Below are 18,903 nucleotides of genomic sequence, written 5' to 3'. Positions count from 1 at the left end.
GACTCATAGCGACCCCTCCTTGGGTTTCCAAGGCAGTATCACTACGGAAGTAGGCCTATCCGTAGTGATACTGCCTCGGAAACCCAAGGAGAGGTCGCTATGAGTCGGGTGCGACTCGATGGCACATAACAACAACAACATTAAAACTGACAATAGGACAGAAAGTCTGCCTTATCAATCTTATCTTCCTATTTTCAGATGTGCCTCCTAGCAATCCGTTTCTAAACCATATCCACTTACTATGATTTATTGGTAGATAATATATAATTCCTCTTTATTTTAAAAACTTTTACATGGGTTGCCACTAAACCAGAAGTACTTCTTCATCTTACAATCTGACCACACATGCAATCTTTCCAGAAATGCCTTGAGGTAATTTTAAGTACTAAACATTCTAAAATACTTTCCAATATGCATAGTTCAAAGTAGGCATTTATAAGTAGTATAATCCCTCTATTTGTTTCATTGATTCAAGTACTGACTTACTAGCATTCAAAACTATTATTAAATAATTTGATGAAATAATAGTATAAGAATTACCTATTATAATATTAATTCTATAATTTCTTTTCTGAATACTTGTAGAAAACAAGAATTGTAACTCATTAAACATTGAAACTGCAATCTAAGTTTATTTTTTACCTCATTCTAATGCTACTCTGGCCATTATAATTTATTTCTTAAACTGTATTTACTCTTCCTGACTCCATAATTCCTGGAACAGATATTGACCAAAAACAAATGAATTCCCATGTGAAATGTTCACCTAACCTTTAAATTTTGCTTAAAGTATTTTTAAATGTAAGAAATATTCAATGTATTTTCAAAGTAAATTTAACATTGAAAAGCTTAGAGGTTTGATTAAAAGACAGGCACTAAGTGAATATAAAATATTAAAAAATAAAATTCTATGTGATATCTTAATAGTACTTAATATCTTTATTATAGAACTATATTTTATTCAAATTGTTTTGACAGCACTTACTAAGTTCAGTATTTTGAGATTTTTGACAGAAGTGGGAAAAAAATCAAACTTTGAAATTATTGAGCTCTTTTCAAACACCTATTTTGCTGTTTCATGCTATATCCCAGAATTTTATAAGTCATTTTTTTTTAATTGAATGTTTTTATCAATCTTTTTTAACACCAGGAAGTTAATCTAGTGTCTGTGTGCATCGTGTATGGGCAAAAGAAAATGTAGACTGACAGGACAGAGAGGGAAGGAAGTTTTTTTTGTTCTCCAGTTTTCTGGCTTTCTTCCAAGGGAGAAAAGTCTAAGGAAGAAGGACTTTTTGGGAAAGATCCAGAGGCCTGGGACATGCTCCACATGAAAACAGTATATCTGCCATGTGACCTGGCGTCAGGCCCAACTCTCACCCGAGTAGAAATGATCTTCACAAAGTGTGAAACATAGGCAGGGGCCAGCCAAGATCATGAGCCACCCTCCATGTGCAGTTTTACCCTGCATTTGGACTCAATGTGAGAGCAGCCCAGATTCATGTCTCAAGGTCTTTAAATAAGCTGCTTCTGAATGGTGTAACTCTGAATCAGATTCTAATTACTAAGAATTGAATTCTTTGCTTTCTCTTCAAGAGGAAAGCATCATGTGGCTAAGCAGTAGAGTGCCAAAGATCCAAATTTACTTCACTAAGCATTTGCAATTATTTGTTTGGTAGACCAACCAAAGGAAAACTGTAAATTGAGCTATATGGTTGATTAGTGATCTAATACTTTAGATAGAAATATTTTTGTTATTGCATCCTACAAATCTATTGACTTATTTTCACTAGTGAGTAAATCTAAATGAATATTAAGTGGAGAAAACAATTATAATGATTTTCTTACACAGCTCATCCAGTAAGTAGTCCATTATTTTAATCATTTCCTTCCAGACCCTCATCTTTCTTGCTCTTTACCCATCTATTCAAGAGAAGAAATCATAACTCAAATTCACTCATGAACATAAATGAAAAAATTGTACAAGAATACAAGGTGGACTTTACATATGAGAACCAATCAATCTAATTCACCACATAAAATGGTTGCTGTTGTTGTTAGGTTGTTGTTTTGTTGTTAGATGCCATTGATTAAGTTTCAACTCATAGCTACCCCATATAAACATAATGAAACATGGCCAGTCCTGTATCATTCTCACAATTAATTTTAAATTCATTGTTGCACACATTGTGTCAATCCAATTAATAAAGAACGAACAAAAGAATTTGGTAAACATGGTGTATCTTTGATAAGATTCAACATCCATTCAGAATAAAAATTCCTGATAAACTGCAAATTTCTTTCTTAACCACATAAAAGGTACCTAAGAAAAACCGACAATAGACATCATACATATTAGAAAAGGTTGAAAACTTTCCTTCTAAAATTGGTAATGAGGCAAGGATTTTCATTATCACCATTTCTATTCAACACTGTTCTAGAAATCTTAGCCAGTACAATAAGACAAGAAAAAGAAATAAAAGGTTGAAGATTGTAAACAAGAAACAAAATTGTCTACATGACTGTTCATGCACAAAATCCAAAAGAATCAACAGATAAACTTTTAGACTATGTGAATTTGACAAGGTTGTTAAATGCAAGGTCACAGATACGTTTTTAATGTATAAGAAATCAATAATTAGAAAATAGATTTTTAAAATACAACTTACAGTAATATCAAAAAAAAAGAAAGAAAGAACAAATATACCCAGAAAGAAAACTAACAAAAGATGTGTAAGAAATCTTTAAATAAAAATATAAAATATTATGAGGGAATTTAAGAAGAATAAATGGAGATTATACTGTACCATATTGATAGCTCAGAAGGCACAATATTAGATGTTAAATCTACAACAAATTGAACTAGTGATTAAATGAAATCCAATCAAAATCACTATTTTTTTTCTTTTTGGAAATCAACAAAGTGATTCATAGCCAAGATATGAAAGGGCCAAAAACCATTAAATGGAGAAGAGATAGTCTCTTTAACACATGGTGCTGGCAAACTGGATAACCATTTACAGAAAAATGAAACAAGATCCATACCTCACACCGTACATAAAAACTAACTCCAGATGGATCAAACACTTAAATGTGAAACTTAAAACTATAAAGTTCAAAGAAAAAATATGGGCAAACTTAGGGGCCCTAATTTATGCCATAAAGAGACTACCAAGCATAAGCAGAGATGCACAAACAGTAGAAGATAAACTAGACGAGTGGGAACTTGTAAAAATTAAATTCTTATGTGCATCAAAAGACTTCGCCAAAAGAGTAAAAAGAAAACCTACAGAATAGGAAAAAGTATTTGGCAATGACATATCAATTGGACAAAGGACTTATCTATAAAATTTATAGAAAATACTTCAACACCAAAAAGACAAACAATCCAATTTAAAAATGGTCAAAAGACAAGAACAGACACTTCACCAAAGAAGATATTCAGGCAGCCAACAAACACATAAAGAAATGTCTGCAATCAGTAGCCATTAGAGAGATGCCAATCAAAACAATAATGAGATACCATCTCACCATAGTACTAATAGCAAATTCAACAAGACAGAAAATAACTAGCAAGGATGTGGAGAGATTGGGACTCTCATACACTGCTGGTGGGACTGTAAAATGACACAACTAGTGTAGAAATCGGTATGGCAATTCCATAAAAAGTTGGAAATAGAAATACAATTTGATCCAGCAATCCTGTTACTAGGTATATATCCTAAAAAAAATTAAAATAAAAAAAATGTGAGACCCAGGACACAAACAGATACATGCATACCCATGTTCATTGTGGCACTATTCACAAGAGCAATGAGATGGAAACAACCTAAATGTCCATCAACCAAGGAATGGATAACCAAACTGTGGTACATACACACAATAGAATTTATGTAACTCTAGACAATAATGTAGAATTTGCAAAACACCACATAATGTAGATAAACTTGGAGGATACTATGCTGAGTGAAATAAGTCAATCACAGAAGGACAAACACTGTATTAGTCCAATATTATAAAAAGTCAAGGAAAGGTTTATACGTAGAAAGAAATATATATGTACCAAAGATTACCAGGGATAGGAGGGAGGGGGAAAGGGGAAGCTTTTGTGTGCAGGGCACTGAGTTTATGCTAATGGTGGTAGAATGTTTTGGAAAAGGATAGCAATAATGGTGACACAACACGAAAAATGTCATCAATGTCCCTGCACTGTAAATGTAGAAGTTGTTATACTGATGAATGTCTTATTATGTATGTTTTCACCACAATAAAAGTTTAAAATAAATAAATAAATAGTAGCCAAATTAATCAAAGGACCTTATCCAAAAAAGTGCAAAGACAAACTACTAATTAGGAGAAAATCTGGGGGAGCCATATATCTGATAAAGGTCTAATATCCAAAATATATTTTAAAACAGAAAAATCTTCTACAGCTTAACAACAAAAAATGTAAACAACTCAATCAAAAAAATATGCAAAGGACTGGAAAAGAAATTTCACTAAAGTAGATATTCAAATGGACAACAAGCACATGAAAAGATGGTCAACATCATTAACCATTGCTGCTGTTGTTGTTGTTGTTATGTGCCATCGAGTCAGACCCGACTCATAGTGACCCCTCCATGGGTTTCTGAGGTGGTATCACTACGGAAGTAGATTGCCCAACCTTCCTTCTGAGGAGTGGCTGGTGGGTTTGAACTGCCACCCATTAGAAAGATGTAATTCAAAACATCTCACCTCTGTTAGAATTGCAGTATCAAAAAAAAAAAAAAAAAAGGAAAACAAATGCTGGTGAGGTTGTGGAGAAATGGGAACCCTCATCTATTGCTGATGGAAACGTAAATGGTACAGCTACTGGGAAAACCAGTTTGGCAGTTCCTCAAAAAGTTGAACACAGAACTACTACATGACCCAGCAATCCCAATCCGAGCTATATACTCAGAAGAAGTAAAGGCAGGAACTCAACTTGAAGAATGTAATCAATGCCAACAGAATGTACATGTGGAAATTGTTGAGATGGTGTATGTTTTGTTACTTATATTTTCACCACAATTTTAAAAAATAGTGGCCAAGAACACTTTAAAAAATTCTTAACTTAGAAGATATTGTGTTGTTGTTGTTAGGTGCTGCCAAGTCTTCTCCAACTCATAGTGACCCTGCACATAGCAGAAAGAAACACTATCTGGTCCTGCACCAGCTTCATAATCCTCGCTATATTTCAGCCAATCACCACTGCCACTGTGTCAATCCATCTCCTTGAGGGCCTCCCCTCTTTCATAGACTCTCCACCTTACCAAGCATGACATCCTTCTCCAGGATATGGTCCCTTCTGATAACACAACCAAAGTAGGTGAGATGAAGTCTGGCCTTCGTGCTTCTAAGGAGCATTCCAGCTGCACTTCCTTCAGGACAAATTTGTTAGTTCTTTTAGCAGTCCACAGTACTTTCAGCATTCTTCACCAGTGCCAAAACTCAAAAGCATCAACTCTTCTTCAGTCTTCCTTATTCATTGTCCAGCTCTAACATGCACACAAGGTGATTAAATATACCATGGCTTGGGTCAGGCACACCTTAGTCCTCAAGAAGACATCTTTGCTCTTCAGCACTTGAAAAAGGTTCTTTAGAGCAGATTTGCCCAGTGCTATACATCATCTGATGTCCTAACTACTGCTTCTACTGGTGTTGATTGTAGAACCAAGCAATGTGAAGTCTTTGACAACTTCAATCTTTTCTCCATTTATCGTGATGCTTTTATAGGTCCAATTGTGAGGACTTTTGTTTTCTTTATATTGAGATGTAATCCATACTGCAGACTGTAGTCTTCAATCTTCATCAGTAAGTGCCTCAAGTCATCCTCACTTTCAGTAAGCAAAGTTGTGTCATCAGCATATTGCAGGTTGTTAATGATTCTTCCTCCAGTCCTGATACCACATTCTTCATATAGTCCAGCTTCTCGGACTATTTGCTCAGCATATAGATCAAACAAGTATGGTGAAAGGACACAACCCTGACATACTCCCTTCTTGATTTTAAACCATGCAGTGTCTCCTTATTCTGTTTGAACGACAGCCTCCTGGTCTATGTACAGATTCCTCATGCGTACAATTAAGTGTTTTGGAACTCCCATTTTTCTCAGTTACCCATAATTTGTTATGATCCACACAATCAAATGCTTTTGCATAGTCAATAAAACACAAGTAAACATCTTTCTGGTATTATTTGCTTTGAGCCACGATCCAGTTGACATCAGCAATGATAACCCTCATTCCACATCCTCTCCTGAAACCCACTTGCATTTCTTAGAAGACAGGAAAGTAATAACAACCAGGAAGAGAAATGGAAGTGTCAGAAAAGTTAGAAGAAAATATGCCAGAGAAGCCAAAGTAAGGGAGGAAAATTCAATTACGAGAAGCTGATGGATAGTGTGAAATGATTCTCCAATAGACAAAGTAAGACAGAAAAGATTATTTGTTTTGGCAAGTAGATAGCCATACCCATTCATAGTGACCCCACCAGGATCCCAAGGCTGTATATCTTTATGGAAGTAGATTGCCTCATTTTCCTCCTGTGGAGAGGCTGGTGGATCCGAACTGCAGACCTTTTGGCCAGCAGCCCAATTCCTTAATCAGAGCACCACCAGACTTCCTTTCACAGCCATAGGTGACCTTTCAAAAAGATAAAAGTGTATGCAGGAGAGATCTCTACAGTAATCTTTATAGGTAGTTGGAGGCTTGAACTGATTCCTGAAAATGCCATTAACAATGTATTATTTCAAAATATTTGCCATGACAATAAGCATATTTAACATCCTCTGTTGCTGGATTTGTTAATGGCATCTCCTTCTCTACCCACACATTAGTAAAATGTTGTAAATGGCAGAGAGCTTAGGAATCATTCAGAGATTGGAAACCTGTGGTTGGCTAGCAGGCCAAATTCAGCCCTTGTGTTTACATTTCTTTCACTAGAAAAAAAAAAAAAAAACCTAGATTTTCAACTTCATAAAAGATGCAAAAGATCTAGCAGTACTGGCTCCACACTCCTGCTGCTCCTTTTGCAAGAAGCGTCTACTTTTCAGTGCCCTACATACACCTTAGTATCCCAATGACACCTCATTTCACTCATTTCTTACAACTGCCTACACCCTATAGCTGTTGTTGTTGTTATGTGCCGTCGAGTCAGAACCAACTCATAGCGACCCCTCCTTGGGTTTCCAAGGCAGTATCACTACGGAAGTACCTTGCTCCATCTTCCTTCTGAGACACCCTGTAGCTATAGGTATCCAAATTAGAAACCCCTAAATTTAACCAACACATTCATGTAAACAGGAAACATATTAAATTCATTAACCATTCATTACCTACTCAGAGAGGTTAAGGTCTCATTTAGTTAGCAGGGTCAGGATAGAACTCCTTCCATTCCCTTACTCCCAGCTCACTAAGTGAACTGTGGCCTCTTTTGACACTAAATTCATCTGGCTTTCCCCCAGACAGATGCTGATTAAAATATTATCATTAAAGGAAATAGAAACAATCTGTGTGTAAATGGAATTTTATTTAAAAGGAAGCTCTCATACATTCACAGATATATTATGCAAATGTATTACTCACAGAAAAAGTCTTTAACATCAATATTGTGAAAAACACTTTAAGGAAATTATCTTCAATTTACTTCTTTGTGTATACTTTCCTTGTCTGACATTTAATCCTTTGCTGATAAGGTAGCTTTTTCTTTGACTTAGCCTCCCTACCTTCAGTCTCTTCTCATTCAAATGTAAAATTAACTAAGGAAAAACCAAAAAAATAGCTGCCATGCCAGGTGAGTGATACATAAAATTAAATTTTTTTAAAAAAGCATATCATACAAAGTTTCTGCTTTAAAACTTCTTTGTTTTCCCAATGCCTATGGGATAACTTACAAAATCTTTAGCTTAGGATAAAAGCCCTTTCAGATCTGGCCTTTGAGTACCTTCCCAGCCTCATCTCTTATCTACTTTCCACACACCTGCACCTTATCCTCCTGCCTCTTCTACACACATATATTGCTCTCTTTCTGCATTATACACACAGATAGGCTATGCCTGAAACTTCAAGGCATCCATAAGACAATTAGAAATCAGATACATATTCCCAGCAGCATTAACCATTGTATGTTCATCTGTGATCAAGCCAGACACATAAGACACTTACATAGTGTTGGTAAAATGAAAGCCATTATCACAGTGAAACTTATAAGATCTGTAACTCAACAGGGCTGTCTTGTTTTCCAGCTCTCACAAGTTTTCCGCCTTTGACAGGGTGCAGTCTTACTACTTTTTTTATTGCTCTTTATCAGTGGAAAATATTTGAGTTTTCCTTCTCTGACAGGTTTCCACCTTACGTAGATTCCGGCTTTCACAAGTTTCACTATTATTTATAGGAAGCAAATAGTTAAACAATTACAGCAGATGCTCGAAGGGGAAATGCTTACCCTTCCCAAAATTACTCATGTCCATTCTCATGTCACTAGGCAGGCACCCTGTAGTTCCGGTCTGACTCAGTCCATGTTCATGTCACCACTGCCTCTGGCTATCACTTTGCTGCCCAAGGCTTCTACACTGGGCCCACTGGACATGTGGGAGGACCACTGCACAAGAGCTCCCCGGCCTCTGCCCACGGGCCTTGCTAAGCCTTTGTCTCCAGCTCCCACGACACGACCTGGGTCTGTGAGGCTCTTTTGCCACCACACTGCCCGGCTGGGAGGTGTGTAGCACCTGCATGGGGTACATTCAGGCCCTTCTTGCCCTGCACAAACAACTGTTACAGCTATTTCAGCTCCATTGGCAAGTCTCCGTGCAAAGGCACCCAGCTGTTACACCATGGGCTGCCAAGCCCACCAGCCTTGCCTCTCTCCACCTCAGGCCTTCTTCAGGGTTACAGCTTTCTTCCAGGTCTAGGAGGTTCTTAGCAGAGGGATCTTGAGTCCTTGGTCCAAGGGACATGTTCTACTCCAGACTTTTCTTGGTGGTAATGAGGTACCCCAAAACCTCTCTGGGACTGACTGGGCCTTATACATGCAAATGTCTCATCAATTTCAAGGCATGGTCCTCCCAGAAGGACCCAAACTGACCAATCCCCTCATAGACCATAAGTCACTCAATTTACACAATCTTAGGCAATTATTCTGTGGGAGCTACAAGACCATAGCTAGAAAGGCCATATAAAAATGATTTACTGCACCGCAACACACAACAGAACTCTGTGACTACAAATGCTACTTCCTTTCTGTATCCTTTTTTTTCCCATTCACTGGAAAATGCCTACATATTCTTCACAAGAGAGATTAAATGTTTTGAATTTTACCCCCCTGCTAAAACCAAGGACATAGTTTGTTGCTCAAGCCCTTGAACTGCATACCACCACACTCCTCAGTTTTCTATTTCTCTTTTCATGTTCTTTTACTCCTTCTGGGCTTTGAAAACCTGAATAGATTCAAATCTTACCCAGTATAATCCTTTATATACTCCAGAGACTTAAAGAATATAATAATTTAAAAATCTCTAAAAATTTAGGAAAAGTACAGAAATGTTAAAATGAAACAACATCATCCTAAAGGGTTTTCAAAGATAATGTATTTTCAATCACCAAACACTCTGTTTTATTGTTCTACTCATGCTCTACACTCCTGCCTCATAACACTAAAATGAGAAGGGCAGGTGAGCAACGGGGAAATGGAACAGGCTCACCAGCCTTCCAAGGAAAGCAGACCAGTTCTCATCTGCCTTGGAACATGAGCAACAGTAGAATTACACTTAATAGAATTCAGGATGTTTTTCATTCTTCAGTCTTTTCAAGGTTTCCTTCCCCTTGGGTTTATTTGGTTTTGTTTTGGTGATGGTGTGGGTTGGTTGGTTGATGTTTGCTCATTTTGTGGGCTTTTTGTTTGCTTGCTTTGCCACTTCCACTGGTGTTATGAAAAAGACACCTGGTATATATTTGAGATCGTGGCATTCACAACTGCTAGGTTTGGCTACCAACTTTAACTTGCATAGCCCCAAGGCACAGAGTAAAAGTTCACCTTACAAATAATTTAACTCATTGAAGATGATGTCACTATGAACTGTAACACTGTAGGTTGATAATGAACTAAAATCATCAATAAACATATTGAGGGGAAAAAAGAAATCCCTTCTCTTTTTCCATTTAATAATGTTGGTTCATGTGTTAATTTTTAGGCCCACCTATTTGGAGGACTCTCCTGCAGGTTCATTCTTTAGAATATAAAATGTGATTCTGCAAGCATTTCTGAACAACAGTGTGTGAATTGGGAGGAAAAAGCCTTACATAACTCTTTACTAATTACATTCATAACTCTCCACTTGTACTAACAAAACAATGAATTAATAGCTAATTATTTGGTCATTAATTGATAGCCTTTATTATTGGTTTAAAATATGTATGCTAATTGTACGTAAAAATGGAGGTAATTTGAGATTGAAAAGAATGGATGCTACCTTTTACATTTTAGGGATGAATGTTGGGGAGGCGAGGGTGGAGTTTGTTGCAACTAAAAGAAAATAAGCCCCATTGCTTTCTTTTTGTATTTTATTTGTAGTTTTTATAATATATCTTTACTATAATTTTTTCAAACAAAAGAGCTTGGCTTTTCTTGAACCATTTTCTTTCTGATAATTAACACTGATTATGAATGCAAAACCCTGCATATCATTATCTGAAGCAGTTATGCATTCAGAATGTCTACTTGGTGGTTTTCTTCTTAAAGAAGCTAAACAGTTCATTAAACAAGCTGCTTCTGAATGGCAGATCAGAGCAAGCATAAGCTGCCTTCTGTAGAACTCTATTGTGAAGCTGCACCCATTTGTGTTTTCTTTGAAGCCATAAAAATGAAACCCTTATGCTCATATTAAAAGCATAAGAAAGGCATCTATTATGTCAATAGATTTAAAACACGGCCTTAGACGCAGTGAGAACCACTCCAAAATGCCACTCTTATAATAGCAAAGGTTAAGAAGTGCATTCCCAAGGGAAACCTTCAAAGGCCTACATATCATTATATCCCAAAACAGATGGCATCACAGTGTTTGGAACTATAGTTTATGGATACCTACAATCTCAAATAAATCCTTTCTAATCCCATTCTTTTGTCTAGATTTTGTACTTTGATGATAACTGCAGGTGCCTTTTCTCCACTATAACATTGTATGTCATGATATGAACAGTAGAGATAAATGCACATATATGGACACAACTCTTAATAAATACAACTTTTATTCAATATACAAGTAAATTATTTTACTAGCAACAGATTTACAGACTGTGTAGAAAACTGTGATTCCTAGATTCTTATTTATTATAAATCTTCAGTAGTCTGAGTTTTATAATAAAAATATGATGATATAAATATACTTCTCTCACACAGTGCTGGAAGCACAAATTGATAAAAGCCACTTTGTAAAAAACACTATAAAATTATCTAGCATCCATGTGTATACCCTGTACAAACTCTCAAACACAGCCCAGGAGATTTGGACAAGACCATTCACAGCAGCATTGTTTACAATAGCAAACATCTGCAAACTACTCCATACTGTGATATACTCAGACAGTGCGATACACAAAGCAATGAAAACGAAAGAGCTGTTGCTATGTGCACCAGCATAGGTGAATGTGAGAAACAATGCTGGGAAAAAAAAAAAATATAATAATGCATACAATATGTTTTCTTTTATATAAAGGTAAAAGCATGCAAAATTGAACAAAGTGTTATTGTTAGTTAGGACAGATATTGTTATTTAGGCACACAAGCACACATAAATACTTAATATATTCAAAATTAGCAAAACCATTTTTAAAAGCAAAAGAATGAAAAGGAAAACACAAACTTCAAAACACAGAGACACAAAGGAAGCTCAAGGTTATTGTTCCAGTGTCACTGTGTTCAATCTCTTAACCTGGCTTTTGGGAATTTAGAGTTCACGTCATATTATTCTTTATATCATTCAAGTATATAAATACTTATGTTTGTAAAATACATTTATTGATGTATTGATAAAAAGAATTATTTTCAAAATTTGTATTTATCAAGTCAGATTAAAACTTTCAAAATATCTAATACCATTGTTACAAAAAAATCTAGGTTCAGTTTTTTTAAAATTATCTAATACTCTCCTTAGAAAAAGTAAATTATATCAGTGTTACATTAGTGATTAAAGTGAAATTTTCCGATGATTTACTATAAATTTCATATTGTTGTTGTTGTTGTTATGTGCTGTCGAGTCAAACCCGACTCATAGCAACCCCTCCTTGGGTTTCCGAGGCAGTATCACTACGGAAGTAGGATTGCCCAACCTTCCTTCCGAGGAGTGGCTGGTGGGTTTGAACCGCCAGCCGTCTGGTTAGCAGGCAAGTGTCTTAGCCACTGTCATATACTGAACTCTATTTCCTATTTATACTTAGTCTACTACAACAAATTGCCTACAGACATTAGATAATTTCTAATGGGCTCGTATAGGTCAATAAATGTTGTTGTTGTTGTTATGTGCCGTCGAGTCAGACCTGACTCATAGTGACCCCTTCTTGGGTTTCTGAGGTGGTATCACTACAGAAGTAGATTATCCAACCTTCCTTCCGAGGAGTAGCTGGTGGCTTTGAACCACCAGCCTTCTGATTAGCAGTTAAATGCCTTAGGCACTATGCTACATGAACGCTTAGGTCAATAAATATTTTTTAAATATCATATATTTCATAATTTAAGAAAATATGCAAATTGTAAGCTTATTTATAAAAATATTTACTTAGAATCATAATTTGAGAAGAGGTTTTTTTTTTTATACACATACCTGAAACTTCACAATGATTATGAGACTGTAGAAAATGGTTCCTCTTTAATTCCTGTCTGTATATAAGATGTGGCTTGTTGTGATCATCTTCATGTTCACTCCCATCAGCCTTCATTATAGGTTCTAAGAAATATTCACCATCATGCGCTTTAAATGTTCCCATCTGAAAGTAAGTAAAATAAAAATTAACTTTTTGAAAATAAAATCACTAAGAAGAAATGGTAATTTGTGCCACAGGTTAAAATGAGCATATAGAAGCACAACTGCCAAATGTCTTTCATTAAATGTCATCAATTAAACAATTTTTTTTTCTTTCTATGGATCATTTTTTTTCCTCTCCACTCATATGTATAAAGTCATGGAGACTGGATAGTATTCCCATAGGTAGAGCTGAGCTGACCGACATTCCAGGTATAAAGAATGGCATAGGCAAAAGCATTAATATAGAAAAAATCCTAGGGTATACATAATAATGCCTACTTCTCTTGGGCTATGAAATGTAATAGTGTAAGCCAAGACTGAAAAGGCAGGCTGGAGTTGGATGAAAGAAAACTTGAATGTGATGCTAGGAATTTAGAATTCATTTATTTAGCAGTGGCTCATCAAAGAATTATAACAAAGACCTGTCTTCTGAACTACAGCATCCAATATCCAACTTGCTACTTGACATTTCCACTTAGATAACTAGTTGCATTCTCATCCTTAACATGTCCAAAGCCAGACTCTTGATTTCCCTTCCAAAAGCTTGTTATTTCTGCAATGCTCTCTATTTTGGCAAATGGCAACAGTATCATTCAGTTGGCTCAGGCCAAAAAAATCTTAGAGAGAATTAGAGGATAGCTCTTTCTCTCACATCCCACATCTGCAAATCTCGATGGCTCAACCTTCAAAGTATAATCAAAATCAGACCACTTTCCTTCCACAAATTTCACCACTACATCCATGATCTAATTTAACATTCTCTTTCCTAAACCAAACCAATAGCCCTCTATAGAAAGGAGCCAGAGCAATTACTTTAAAAGAAGTTTGAAATATGTCAGTCTTCTGAAAAATAAATAAATAAAAATTTCCAATGACTTTCTTTAGCCTGCCAAGTAAAATCCAAAGTCTTTTCTTTACAATGGTCTGCAATATCCTAGGTAACCTGCCCACACCTCCCCAACATTCCTTAGCTCACTCAACGGCTCACTCCTGGCATCTTTACTATTCCTTAAATACGGCCTATGAGACTGGCCAAAATCTAAGTTTTATAACACGCTCTAAATGTGTGCCTGTGCAAACACAAGTAGTTTCATGCATTACTTTTGGCAAGATAAATGACTGAAATCTCTATGCAAAGATATTTGACAGTATCCATCATACAAATACATTTTCCCTCTGACTAGCAATTTCCCTTCAGAAAATTTATCATACAAATCCTATGTATTTACTCACATGTGAAATAACATACATATAAACTTATTAACTATAGCATTTTTAATAGGTAAATATTAGAACCAATTCAAAAGTCCATGGATAGGATTGGTTTAAATAAACCATGGTACAGACATAAAATAGAATATCATGGTTTGAACCAAACAAAAAGAGACTAAGGAAACATTCTATGCAGAGATATGGAAAGATCTCCATTATAGATTGTTAAACCAAATATAAAACTTTAAAACAGGGTGTATAGTTCACTACCATTTGTGTAGCAAAGGTTGCTATACAAAAGGTTGCTACTGAAAAGACTCTATAATGGTTCATGAAACAGTGCAAGTGGAAGTGAGAGAAACTGGGGCCATGGAGAAAGGACTGAGGGTGACATCTTTCTTATCTCAGGCACATCATATAAGTTGTTCTCTCTGCCTAAAATATTCCCCAAAACCCGATTTTCACCTCATGTACCTGACTCATCCAGCCACTCCTCGGAAGGAAGACTGGGCAATCTACGTCCACAGAGACACTGCCTCAGAAACCCAAGGAGGGGTCGCTATGACTTGGAATTGACTTGACAGCAATGAGTTTGGTTTTTGTTATTTTTTTATACCTGACTCTGGCTGGCTGGGTGGCTGGATCCATCTCGTCCTTCAAATCTGAGCTTAAGTAGTAACTACCCAGAAAGTTTTTCCTTGACCACATCCCTACCCCAACTTCTCAAAATACATTGCACCTATTTAATTTTTCATTTATTTTTAATTAATGTTTACCTTTACTATTATTGCTATCCTTTTCCAAAATATTCCATCACCATTAGCATAAACTCAATACCCCGCAAACAAAAGCTTCCTCTTTCCCCCTCCCTTCTACCCTTGGTAACCACTAACAATATTTGGTTTCAATAGATAGATTCTTTTTTTACCTGTCTAGCAATTTTCCCTCCCCTCTCTGGTAGCCATCAAAGAAAATTCTCTTCCATATATAAACCTTTCCTTGACTTTTTATAATAGTGGACTAATACAATATTTGTCCTTCTGTAATTCAGCATACTGTCCTCCAAGTTCATCCACGTTTGTGGTATTTTACAGATTCTATGATATTCTTTAGAGTTTCATAGTATTCCATTGTATGTTCATACCACAATTTACTTATCCACTCCTCCATTGATGAACATGTAGGCTGTTTCCATCTCTTTGCTATTGTGAACAGTGCTGTGATGAACATGAGTGCGCAAAATATTTATTTGTGTCCTGGCTCTCACTTCTTTAGGATATAAACCTAGTAATGAGATTGCTGGATCAAATAGTATTTCTAATTTCAACTTTTTAAGAAATTGCCATACCAGTTGCCACACTGGATGTTGCATTTTACAGTACCATGAGCAGTGTATTTAAAAAAAAAAAAAAAATCTGAAGGAAGGTTGCACAATCTACTTCCTTAGTGATACTACCTCAGAAACCCAAAGAGGGGTCACTATGAGTGGGATCAGACTCGACAGCAGTGAGTTTATAAGAGTCCCAATCTCTCCACATTCTCACCAGCATTTGTTATTTTCTCTCTTGTTAGACTGTGCTGCTAGTGCTAGGGTGAGATGGTATCTCATTATTATTTTGCTTTGCATCTCTCTAGCAGCTAATAATTGTAAACATTTCTTCATGTGTTTGATGGACACCTGAATATCTTTAGTAAAGTGTCTATTTATGTCTTCCGCCCATTTTTTAATTGGATTGTTTATCTTTTTATTGTTGAGGTGTTGGATGGAGTTTTCTATAAATTTTAGAGATAAGCCCCTTATCATATATGTCATTGCCAAATATTTTTTTCAATTTGTAGGTTCTTTTTTTTTTTTTTTTTTAACTGTTTTGGAGAAGTCTTTTGATGCATACAGAATTTAATTTTTAGAAGATCCCAAACATCTACTTTATCTTCTACTGTTTGTACATTTTGGGTCATGCTTAATAGTCTATTTATGCCATAAATTAGGACCCCTAAGTTTGTCCCTATTTTTTCTTTGATGAACTTTAGATCACATTTAAGTCTTTGATTCATCTGGCGTTAGTTTTTGTGTATGGTGTGAGGTGTGGATCTTGTTTCCTTTTTCTGCAAATGGATATCCAGTTGGTAAAACCAGCACCAGTTTTACCAACACTTCTCAGTCCTGTTGAAGAGACTATCTCTTCCCCATTTAATGGATTTCAGCCCTTTGTCGAAAATCAGCTGACCATAGTTCGATAGATCTATTTCTGGGTTCTCAATTCTGTTCCAACTGTCTCTGTGTCTGTCATTTTACTTTTACCAGGCTATTTGACTACTGTTGCTATATAATAGTTTTTGAGATCAGGAGTGTAAGACCCTCTACTTTGTTGTTCTTCAGTAGTGTTTTGCTCACCTAAGATCTCTTTCCTTCCAATACAAAATTAGTGACTGCTTTTTCCATGTCCTTAAAGAATGCTGATAGATTCTTGATTGGAATTGCATGCAATATATAGATTGCTTTGGGTAGTATTGACATTTTCACAATGTTCAATCTTCTATCCATGAGCACAGTATGTTCTTCCATTTATGTAGATCTCTTACATTTTCTTGAAGTAGTGTTTTGCAGTTTTCTTTGTATAGGTTTTTGTGTTTCTCGTACGATTTACTCCCAAGTATTTTATCTTTTTCATACCTATTGTAAATGGTTTGATTTCTTTATTTCTTTTTCAGAGATCTCTTTTCTGGTGTAGAGGAAATTAACTGATTTTTTTTGTGTTAATCTTGTATCCTGTCACTGCTACATCTTTCAATAAGTTCCAGTAGTTTTCTTGCTGAATCACTTGGGCTTTCTATATATAGGATCATATCATCAGCAATAGGGATAGTTTTACTTCATCTTTACCAATCTGGATGCCTTTGATTTCCCTTTCTTGCCTTATTGCCCTGGTTAGGAGCTCCAATACAATGTTGAATAGGAATGATGAGAGAGGGCACCCTCATCTGGTTCCTGTTCACAGGAAAATGGTTTCAGTCTCTCTCCATTGAAAAGAATGTTAGCTGTTGGTTTTGCATATATGCCTTTTATTATGTTGAGAAATTTCTCTTCTATTCCTATTTTTCTGAGACTTTTTATCAGGAATGGGTGTTGGATTCTATCAAATGCTTTCTCTTCATCTATTGATATGATCTTGTGATTCTTTTCCTTTATTTATGCTATAGATTGTTGTTGTTGTTGTTGTTGTTGTTATGTACCGTCAAGTTGTCTCCAACTCATAGCAACCCTATGTACAACAGAAAGAACACTTTTCAGTCCTGTGCCAGCCTCATGATCCCTATTATACCTGAGCCCATTGCTGCAACCACTGTGTCAAACCATTTTGTTGAGGGTCTTACCCTCTTTCATTGGCCCTCCACTCTACAAAGGATGACATCTTTCTCCAAAGAATGGTCCCTTCTGAAAACATGACCAAAGTAGGTGAGAGAAAATCTGGCCATTCTTGCTTCCAAGGGGCATTCCAGCTGCACTTCTTTCAGGACAGATTTGTTAGTTCTTTTAGCAGTCCACAGTACATTCATTATTCTTTGCCAACGCCACAACTCAAAAGCATCAACTCTTATTCAGTCTTCCTTATTCATCGTTCAGCTCTCACATGCATATGAGGCAACTGAAAATACCATGGCTTGGGTTAGGCGCATCTTAGTCTTCAAGGAGATAGCTTTGCTCTTCAGCACTTGAAAGAGGTCTTTTGTAACAGATTTGCCCAATATAATATGGATTTTGATGTCTTGACTGCTGCTTCCATTGGCATTGATTGTAAAACCAAGTAATATGGAGTCTCTGACAACTTCAATCTTTTTTCCACCTATCATTATGCTGGGGAGACAGGACCCACTCCTAGAGGCAGGAAAGGAAGGGAGCCATGGACAACAAAGCGGCAGGATCCAGGTAGGAATTAGGTAAGGGAAGGGTGGAGAGGTTTCCAACAGCTAAGGGAGACAAACTTGTCTGTCAGTTTGTCATACTGTGGGGCTTGTGCATTGCTGTGAGGCTTGAGGCTGTGCCACTGGTGTTTCAAATGCCAGCAGCGTTGCACATGGTACACAGGTTTCAATGCAGCTTACAGACTGAGACAGACTAGGAAGAAGGAAGAGGTCATCTACTTCTCAAAGAATTAGCCAGGGAAAACCTTATGAATAGCAGAGAAACACTGTCTGATACATTAGTGGGCAACTTTATGAATAGCCTGGAAACACTGTCCTATACAGTGCAGGAAGACGAGTTCCTTAGGTTGGAAGGCACTCAAAATACAAGTGGGAGAGAGCTGCCTCATCAGAGTAGAACCAACCTTAATGACATGGATAAAATAAATTTTAGGAGCTCTATTTGCTGGCATAGCATGACTCAAATTGAGGAGAAATAGTTGCAAACATCCATTAATAATTGGAACATGAAAAGTATAAAGTATGAATCTAGGAAGATTGGAAGTTGCAAAAAATAAAATGGAATACATAAAGACTGATATCCTAGGCATTGTTGTTGTTGTTATGTGTCGTCGAGTCAGATCCGACTCACGGTGACCCCTCCTTGGATTTCCGAGGCAGTATCACTATGGAAGTAGATTGCCCCATCTTCCTTCCAAGGAGTGGCTGGTTTGAACTGCCAGCCTTCTGGTTAG

At 36.4% G+C, this 18,903-nt stretch overlaps 1 protein-coding gene across 1 annotated transcript in view; it reads right to left on the bottom strand.

Moving 5' to 3' along the window:
- The window catches only part of ADAMTS20 (ADAM metallopeptidase with thrombospondin type 1 motif 20), a 262,945-nt gene that overhangs the window by 210,132 nt on the left and 33,910 nt on the right, over positions 1–18,903 (bottom strand). The window contains exon 3 of the mRNA XM_042780536.1: positions 12,833–12,995. Within this exon, the coding sequence (XP_042636470.1) occupies positions 12,833–12,995 (163 nt within the window). The remainder of the gene's footprint in view (positions 1–12,832; positions 12,996–18,903) is intronic.

This window comes from Orycteropus afer, unplaced genomic scaffold, assembly GCF_000298275.1.
Source record: "Orycteropus afer afer isolate SDZICR_OR568_19922 unplaced genomic scaffold, OryAfe1.0 scaffold00045, whole genome shotgun sequence".
Lineage (NCBI taxonomy): Eukaryota > Metazoa > Chordata > Mammalia > Tubulidentata > Orycteropodidae > Orycteropus > Orycteropus afer.
This window is presented reverse-complemented; position numbering and strand designations above follow the sequence as displayed.